The following is a 9804-nucleotide window of genomic DNA, read 5'->3' as shown; positions in this document are numbered from 1 at the left end:
GCCCTTCCTATATGGGGATTACACCTAATTTGTTGAATAATTGCTATATTTATGATTTTGCTTGAAATCGAGAGCAAAAAACAAATTCATCATTCAAAAGGTGATATAAACATGAATTCTCAGAAAGATATTTTTTTTAAAAATCTATCTAGATGATGAACCCTTGAACAACGTGTCTGCATATGTGTTTGTTAAAACATTACATTCATTGCCCGAGTACTCTGTGACTCGGTATATATACTTATAAAGCGATGATAGTTTGAATCCTCAAGTATTGTTACTTCATCAATTGATACATTTGTTGTGTGTATCAATATCAATAAAATGTCATGTTCTTTAAAAAGTTTAATAGTATACGAGTACGCAATTATGACGAATATAAAATATCCATAAAATTAAACATTTTTGTTTCAAGAGCTGTAATATTAGATTTATATATATATATATATATATATATATATATATATATATATATATATATATATATATATATATATATATATATATATATATATATATATATATATATATAATTTTCTTTTTTTCACACAAAATTGTCCGCTCACGGTTCACTAATCCATATATAATTCGAGAGTTATATATGTTAGAATATTGCACAGGACTCTAATATAGTCTCAAAACAAAGTGTTATCACGGCAACAACCATTGGTGTTGCCTGTCTACTGGTACCCATTTCAATGACGTTCGGCTAACCATTGAAACACGTGCAATAATTTAACGTCAATCGTCACAAAACGTCCAGTATATAAATTGAATATATAATAAGATCATATATTTCTAGCTGTCCTAATTTTTAGATCTTAACTGATTTATGATAAAGAAGCCTTACTCTACAGTAAAGATTTTTAAACATTTTTTAGCATCTTACAACCTATATTAAAGTTGTTTCGTGCTGGTACAAAAACAACAATCGTAAACACAGTGGAAAATGCAGTAAAATTGTAAATCTTATTCATATATATATATATATATGGGTAAATATTCATATTTTTAAACAATAACCCCCCCCCCCAAAAAAAAAAACCGCAATAAAACACCACCAAAAGAATACAAAACAATTTTTTTAAAATATACGTATTGAAAAAAAATTCTCCAATAACTCTGAATTCTGGTAGATGTAATATTTGTAAAATTGCTCGAGGTTTTTCCCTGTCAATTCACATTTGGATTACGATTTAAATATTTTTTTTTTGTTGGGAGTCCATCGTAGGGTAAAATATATTTGCAGCGTGCTTACATGTACACTCTATCAATGCTATAAACAGCGCCACTCGTAAATTTCGAGTAAATGAACCGACGGAAGTTAATACAAGTGTCACTATTTAGATCCACAATAATTAATTGGCTCTGTGAAACAAACACTTACTGTAATATACTGATATCGACGGTGTTCTTATTCAGTTTTGAAGTACATGTATAAAGAAATTGGTAAGAATTTTAAAAGAGTGAGTACTTATAAAAGGTCATAATTATATAATATGTGTTACACCAAATCACGTTGGTGACCTTTATCTTTTGGCGTTCAATCTTGTATTGTTATGTACTACTAATCAATGATGTTAGCATCTTTGATTAGTAACAGAACGGTTGTTTGAACACTTGTTTATGTGCAGTGACCACCTGTTCATACTATTCAATGACCTACTTTGACGCTGACGCTGTGTTATATATATATATATATATATATATATATATATATATATATATATATATATATATATATATATATATATATATATATAAAGCACTGAATAGAATCAACGACACTAGGCATCTTTAAAGTGTCGGATCTAATATATAGATACTAAGCCAGTAAACTGAATATATAAAGCACTAAAAATGGCTAACGACACGAACAAAAGAAATTGTCAGATTTTCGGGACAACCCGTCCCTTCTTCAGGGCCAAAAAATAAATTACATAAGTAAAAAACAAAGAAAACAAAATCTAAAGCTACTACTAAACTACTTGAAGACTATAAAAAAGAACAGCTACATTATACACATCATTTGTTCACATTCTTAAAGAAGGTGTTGATACTGTCGCCGATCGCTTTAAAGTAATCAATCGACTCGTCGATCGTCGATTGTCGATCGTCGATTGAATGAGCATATTATCTACAGATGATTAGAATTCTTGAGAAAAAGGAAAAAGAATGAAATCCGAGGAAAAGGATTTTAGCCAAAGCTACATGTAGATAGCCCACGGCATCCTTTAATCGTCAAGAAACCATTTGTCACAATATAAAACTTGGAAGTTCTTTATATGTCGCTTTCCTAGATACATAGAGGGCATTCGACACAATCTGGAGGAATGGAGTAATGTACACGTTACATCGCCTTGAAGTTTCAGAACGTCTGTGGACTCATTGAAGACGGTCATACCAATACCTCATGTTCTCATGTTCTGTTGTAGTAAACCAAACAAGCTCCACCTGGTTTCCTGTTTCGCAAGGAGTACGCCAGTGTGGAATCCTTTCACACTTATCTACCTACAATGTAGTATTCATTAACGATCCACTTATAGAAATTCATAACCAGTGTCCAAATACGGGTACAGTATTACACATACACATTATACAGTATGACTAGTTCTAACCTTACCCTTCCGGACGATATCTCTTACAGTCATCTAAAATATTCTCACCTAAGCATTCAAATACTCCTTAAATTGGACATTCAAGTTTAATGCAGGTAAGTCAAGTGTTCTCATGCCAGAGCTCAAAATTCTTTGTTAACAAAGCTCTCCCATGCTTATATATATAAACAAAAATATTGTTTCGGGAAGATCTAATTTTTTGTTTGTAAGTTAATTATGATCACGGTGAAACGTTTTGTCACGTGTCATTTGGTTTTGAACATTATATTTACTTTTAAGCGGTCTATTTGTTAATAAAAACCATTATATGAATGTTGCTAATACACTAAAGAATAAAAATCTTAAAATCATTAATTCTAGCTTTAAAAAATAGGGCCCCTTGAAGTCAGGCCTACCCGAAAGTCTTCAAAAGAATAAATATTAATATAAAAATGATATCCCTTGCTTCTTTATTAGTTCAAAGGAGACTTCATTTTTTACCTAATATAATGTGTGTAAACGAACGACATTTTCAAAATCAATACTAAGCAGATGTTTCGTTGTTCACGAAAATCAACTTTAGATAAAAATCCGATTCAAGATTGTACGTTGACCCTTAGAATTAATCTCTTATTATTATGAATATTATTATGCATAATGTATATATCTGTTATTGTGAATTACAAAAGCAACAAAATTCTATAATGTGCTTATCTCTTATTCAAATTACTTCTGTATTTTAATATTGATCATTCTCATTGAATGACTCAGAGATTTCATGGAATTAGAACAAGATATAAGTTTATTTCCTAAAAATATGAAACTTTATTGATTGGAAGTACTTAGTACCAGTGAAAAGTTAAAAACTGTAAATGTGGCTATACCAAAATAATTTTAATCATCTCCTTCCCATTAAGGCATAATGTAATGCCTATTTCTTTCTTATGGACTAGATTTTATTAAGAGATAATAGACATGAACAACTTAGTTAGTACCAGGAAACAATCACGACGTCTATATATCTCTCTCTGGGGGTTCCTGAAACTGAAGGATTTCTTGCTAGGGACCCCTTAGAGGGCAATAAAACCAGCGTCTTTCTGATATTAGTATCTTTGTTACACCTAGTAAGTGTTTGGACAGCAATAGTAACAGTTATTTGCTTTTCTGCAGTATCCGGGTGATTCTCAGTTCAGCAACATCTTTTAGGAACGAACAGTGTCCCCTCGAACTTGTACTTGAAGACATAGAAAAGAATATTAATTTGGTGCGTATCGATATGGCGTCGTTGATTTCCATAGTGGTATCTGTTGTGTTTTTGACTTAAAAAGTGAAAGGCTGATTTATCAAAATAGTAAGTTGTCTTTGCATTTATTGTGTCTAGTAAGGCTGTCAGTTCTTGGTACCAAGAGCCAAGATTTGTATTTGTATCGTTTCCGCATAAAACATATGAACTGATATACAGGTGTAAACATTAACAAATAATACACATGATATCAAAGCTCATTTGTAGATAAGGAAATAGTTACGGTTTTTCATACTATTGCTTCAATGCTGCTTTAAAAAACCAGAAAGGATTGTTAAAACGTTCAACGAAAATGCATGAGCTTGGTTGTTACGTGATCAAATATTGTATAGTAAAAAGAGTTTCTTATGAGATTGGATTATGTATTGTTAACTTATAAACATTGTACTTTTTATTTCTTATTTTGAGTTTTAAAGAGAGAGAGAGAGAGAGAGAGAGAGAGAGACAAAATGATATAAAGGTATGATCCTAACTGTGTGTTCATATTTATAAAAAGCAGCAGACATGCCCTAAGCTCCTCGCATCATATAGTCAATGATCAAATGTTTGTTCCTTTCCAAGGGTACAATTTAAAACTTGAACATTTACTGTTTTTAAATGTAAGCCGCAGCAAGATTATAAAAGCGTTGGAAATGGCATGGTGTGGGTGTTATTTCTAACACCAAATTCCTATCAGTACATCTTTTTATGGTTTGAATTTTACAGTCAATGTTCTTGTTATGTGGAATGTCAACATTTTAAAACATTATACGAGGTATTTGTAAATGTAAACATTACATTGACTTGATTTAAAAAGATGCTTAAAAATAGACACAATAATAGTTTAAAATTTAACATCATAATAGTTCTGAGTAAAAGTAATATGAAAATCTTTTGAGATAAACCTGCAATGTTCATAATGATTTTCTGATATAACATGAAAATGGTCTACTTTTATCTCTGTGTACCGGCTTTCCATTTTGTCACAGCTAAGATAATTAATCTCAGTGAGTCGAATGCACCTCAAATTCCTTCAATATGTATCTCTTAAATTGGATATTCCTTCTTCTTGGGTCTTCCCTATTCAAAGTTGACGGCGTATCCGAAAAAATATCACAGAATCGACTTTTGCTGAATGATCCTAGTGCCCTCCTCCCCCAAACAGACGATGTGGAGAGGAAAATTCTGGCGATGGATTCACAAATGACTCAGCTTAAGAGTCAACTGGACAATGGTTTGCTATCTCATCACAAATCTGGTAATTATTAAACACAACACTTATCCCACGATATGCAAACCACTCCTTTTATATTTAATTTGAATATATTTTGGCACAAATATACAATTCGAATTCGAATTCGAATGCACATGCTCAGAAATTTAGACCACCTTTTCCCACGTGTTGCTATTAAAACGGAGCTGTGTATACTCGTTGGGGTAGACAGACTTGTCAAGTCGTGAATGGCACCACCATTTTACACAGTGGTAAGTAAGATTAAAAGAGAGGAGCAAACAAACATGCGTCGCTTTAATAGTGAAGAAAACTCTAATATAATGATACATAAACAGGTATTTGACAGAATAATAGGCGGGTGTTTTGATAGATGAGAAACACTACAAATTATTTACAGTGACACCTTTTCTATGCAATTATTTATGGCATCATCGATATTTTGGTCATATAGATCCTGTCAAGATGTATGTGTGTAAGTCGTGGCATTAATTAAGAGGTCAATAATTTTAATGCCGTAGACTTTTTGAGCAATGAACACGTGTCGTAAATATTATCCAATGTTTAAACTTTAGGCGTTGCAGCTGGAAGAAACTACAATGATAAAGGAGATGGAATCAATACATTGTGCATGCCGCATAACCCTGATTCCGCTCCCCTAGATCCACCAGGTGCGCCAAACCAATACCATTTTGGCCGTATATACGGGTCTGAGTACGAATTTTCGTACAAAAATGTAGCTCGTAATGACGATGTACCATGTGCTGTTTGCTACGACGTCTATGCTACCACTTCTGTGATGATCCCAGGAAAAATTGTTTGTCCTAGTCACTGGACCAAACAATTCGACGGATTCTTATCGTCAGGATCTCACTATACTGACCAAACTGGGGGAGAATACCTATGCTTGGATAGAGATCCAGAGTATGCAACAGAGGGCGCTAGACAGCAAGACTACAATGGCCGTGTGTTTTACCCCGTGGAGGCAGTCTGTGGATCGCTTCCGTGTCCACCTTATGAAAACGGCAAATACGTCTCTTGTGTTGTTTGTACCAAGTAAACATTAAATGATTCCCAAACAAGGAAGTTGTGTGTTTATACAGATAATCAGCATGTGCCAGAAATTATTTAAAATGACCTTGAATTCTTAAGAACAAAATATCCTTCTTGTCTCAATGATAACTAATTTTTTGTAATGAGCAATAACTGGCACCATTTAGAATTGAAAGTATCTCATTGTCACAACTGACCTGTTGTGATGGGTTCTTTTAACATTTAACCCTTATGAAATCATATGGATGACTCTTGTTTTCCGATAAACAACAAAAATATGAAAAAATAAACAATAAATTTATCTACATATGTACAAAAAAATTATTAATCATAGTTCTCAACGGGCCTCCATAATCTTGTGCATAGTCCACATCTTTCTACCACGCTCCACCACTTTCCACCATGTTCCACCACGATCCACCACGCTTCACCGCGATCCACCAAAATCCACCCGTCCCCTCAGGTTAACAATAACTTAAGAATTATAAAATTGGTCACTGAGTTGTGGCAATAAAAATACAAAAAATGTAGGCAATCAGGTCTCGCAACGCCAGCGCCAACAAAATCCACACAGGCTACATGTTCCCTAGATCACACAGCAGGGAAGACACAAGAGACACACCCAAGTTCACACAGCAAGGGCTTAACATACACGAAAATACTGCTCGGCGTCCAGACCTCTTCTCACAAAAGTCAGCCCACACCCCATATATATAGTCATCAAAACTATAACCAAACAAGTTTTACTACTCTAGATACTAAATATAGCAACATCCGGCAACACCCCTCATAAGCTTCTACGTAAACCTGCCAAACAGGTTCGAAGAGAATCCCAATCTAAACATAGTAACATCGAGAACGGAACAACCCAGTGACCAATAAAGCGTAAATATATGAACGATAACTTAGATATATAAACGATAACTCTTACATTAAATATAGTAGACATAGAACCAATTATAATTAAAAAAAATCATTGGCATAATGTATATTGTGACACTCATTCTTTGTAAAATATATTAGTGTTTACTTAGAAAGATTTTAAAATATTTGATCGATGTTCAATAACAAGCATTCTTGATTTTACTGTAAGACTAGTTCATCGCAGAAATTTTCAATATTTTCCCGCTTCAATTGCAGTTTGATGTTTTTGTTTTTTTAACATTTAACTTGAACAGCTACATACCTCTCTAGTTTTTCATATAAGTAAACCATTGACACTGTGACACATACTTTAGGGATAATTAATGTTTCCTGCACTTACGGATGAACGGCATAGGTATATTTATTTCCCCTCTTTAATGTCGCAATTTAATGCTTGTAATAATTTCACAAAATAATTTACTCGCCCAAATATTCGAACATGAGCTCGACACATATCTACAAATGAACGTTTGAATGCCAGCTTGTTGTAAATAATTTCAGACCCACTAGGAGCATGCCAGTTATAAAGCAAAGCCTGGGGCCCGTTTCTCAAAAAGGCCTACGTCCAGGCGTTAGCTTAGTCCGGATTAAATCAGGGACTAAACCTCAAAACCAGACTAAGTTGCGTTTCACAAAAAGGCGTAATTCCTTATATTAGTACGTACACAAAATGGTGGGTGTTTTGTTTCTAAGGCAAAGCAAAAAGAGAATCTAATTTTGTGTTTGTTTTATGCGTTATTAAGGAAAATATTCATATTTACCGAAATAGTTGTACTTGTATAACTGAATAAATGCACCTATTGTTCGATAACTGTTCCTATTTCTAGATAAATTAAGATTAAATCAATTTGATAAACGTATGTAATATACATTACTACTCATTAATAAAATTGCCTTTTTTAAATTTACCTCTAGCATGAAGAATTAAAGATGGGTATACCCGGATAACTGATATAAACACAATAATTAAAGATGGGTATTCCCCGATAACTGATATAAACACAATAATTAAAAAGATGCTATAATTCTAAATTATACATGCATTCCACAACAACAACTCCGAGTATATACATCGTATAGATGCATATAAGTACGGATAGATTATTTTTAATCAATACACGGTAAGCACAGACTAGATTTTATTTTAAAAACCTTTTAAGCTAACATTGTTCAACTAAGTCTATATTTTATCACAGGGTGAAAAACCATGCATCTTTAAGCAAGTCCTTAAAGGTGGCTTAAAGGTGACTTAAAGGAGCTTAAAGGCTATACAACCTTTAAGCCGCCTTTAAGTCACCTTTAAGCAAGTGCTTATATGTCCTTAATGTCCAAACTTCTTTAAGCCACCTTTAAGCCACCTTTAAGCATCTTTAAGTGGCATTTACGCTCTCTTTACACTGCCTTTACACTGTCTTTAAGTGGCCTTTAAGTCAATAGTGATCAAGCTGAACAATACAAAACATATATTAAATGCAAAAGCTCTTTTATAGAGATGGGAGGGGGTCATCCGAGTGATAATATAATTTCCAAGGAAGGGGGGGTGTTCCAGGCGGTTTTAATCGTCGCTCCATTAAACGCAGATCGCTATCATCAGCACCGCTCCGATGGACACAGATTGCTGTTATAAAATTCTTTATAATTTTTTGGAGGTTTCAAAATTATTGTAGGGATGAGCGCAGTCTCTGTATTTTAATATGTGCATAAAACTAATTAAAGTATGTTTGTTTTCTATTATAAATTAATCGGTGAAAAATCTCTCTCTCTCTCTCTCTCTCTCTCTCTCTCTCTCTCTCTCTCTCTCTCTCTCTCTCTCTCTCTCTCTCAGTTCATCCGGTTATTAAACAAAATAAAGATAATGAACCAAAAATGCATTATTTAATTTGATAATCGGTTTAAGGTTTGTATTTTTTTTTTCAATTTTCATTATTTCTAACTCTAGATCTGCTAGATACATGTTAAAGATGAAAAGACTCTCAACTGCCTTTGTTATATCGGGCAGGATATTACTGCTTTGTTTGTCTAGACATAGTTGTGTTCGTTTGTGTATATCTAATTAGAGTCTATTGTTTGTTCAACTTAAGAAAACCCCTGGAACTAACACAGAATATACAAGATATACACAACAGTTGTGTCGTGTGCCCAGGTGCATGTTTGTGTATATCTAATTAAAGTCTATTGTTTGTCCAACTTAAGAAAACCCCTGGAACTAACACAAAATATACAGGATATACACAACAGGTGTGTTGTGTGCCCAGGTGCACGTCAGGGTTTCTAAAGGCGTTGAATCTTAGTATGTACGAGTATACGATAAGTCTAGTGAATAAAAGTTAATTTACATTTGTAATTCATTTTCAAAGTATTATTTCCTAGCTCTGGGTTTCAAAGATGTTACGTCTACAAATTAACGATACATGTATGTAAGAGTAAAATCTTGAGGCTCATGAATTAATGTACCGGTGATCACAAATAGGGGTTGATTATTAAAATATATGTATAAGGGTAAATATGTCAAATATACCCGGCCTGGCACATCATACAATTGTATGTACAAGTCATTTGCAATTGCCACATGCAGTAAATACGTCACCGGTAATTGGTAATTTTGTTTGTTATAGAATTGATATTTTATAAATCATGTACATACAATTACATGTAAATATTTAAACATATTGGAACGGCGCCGCGATCATGAAAACCGGGAAATTGCGGGAAATTGA

General features: G+C 33.3%; 1 protein-coding gene across 1 annotated transcript; it reads left to right on the top strand.

Annotated features, from left to right (window-relative positions):
* Positions 1–4917: 4917 nt before the first annotated feature.
* On the top strand, positions 4918–6181 carry LOC128176629 (short-chain collagen C4-like). The gene is made up of 3 exons (XM_052843086.1): positions 4918–5137; positions 5299–5364; positions 5686–6181. The coding sequence occupies exons 1-3, from the start codon at positions 4918–4920 to the stop codon at positions 6168–6170; spliced, it is 771 nt and encodes a 256-aa protein (XP_052699046.1). The 3' UTR covers positions 6171–6181.
* The last annotated feature ends 3623 nt before the right edge of the window (positions 6182–9804 follow it).

Source organism: Crassostrea angulata, chromosome 3 (assembly GCF_025612915.1).
Source record: "Crassostrea angulata isolate pt1a10 chromosome 3, ASM2561291v2, whole genome shotgun sequence".
Classification (NCBI taxonomy): domain Eukaryota; kingdom Metazoa; phylum Mollusca; class Bivalvia; order Ostreida; family Ostreidae; genus Magallana; species Magallana angulata.
This window is presented reverse-complemented; position numbering and strand designations above follow the sequence as displayed.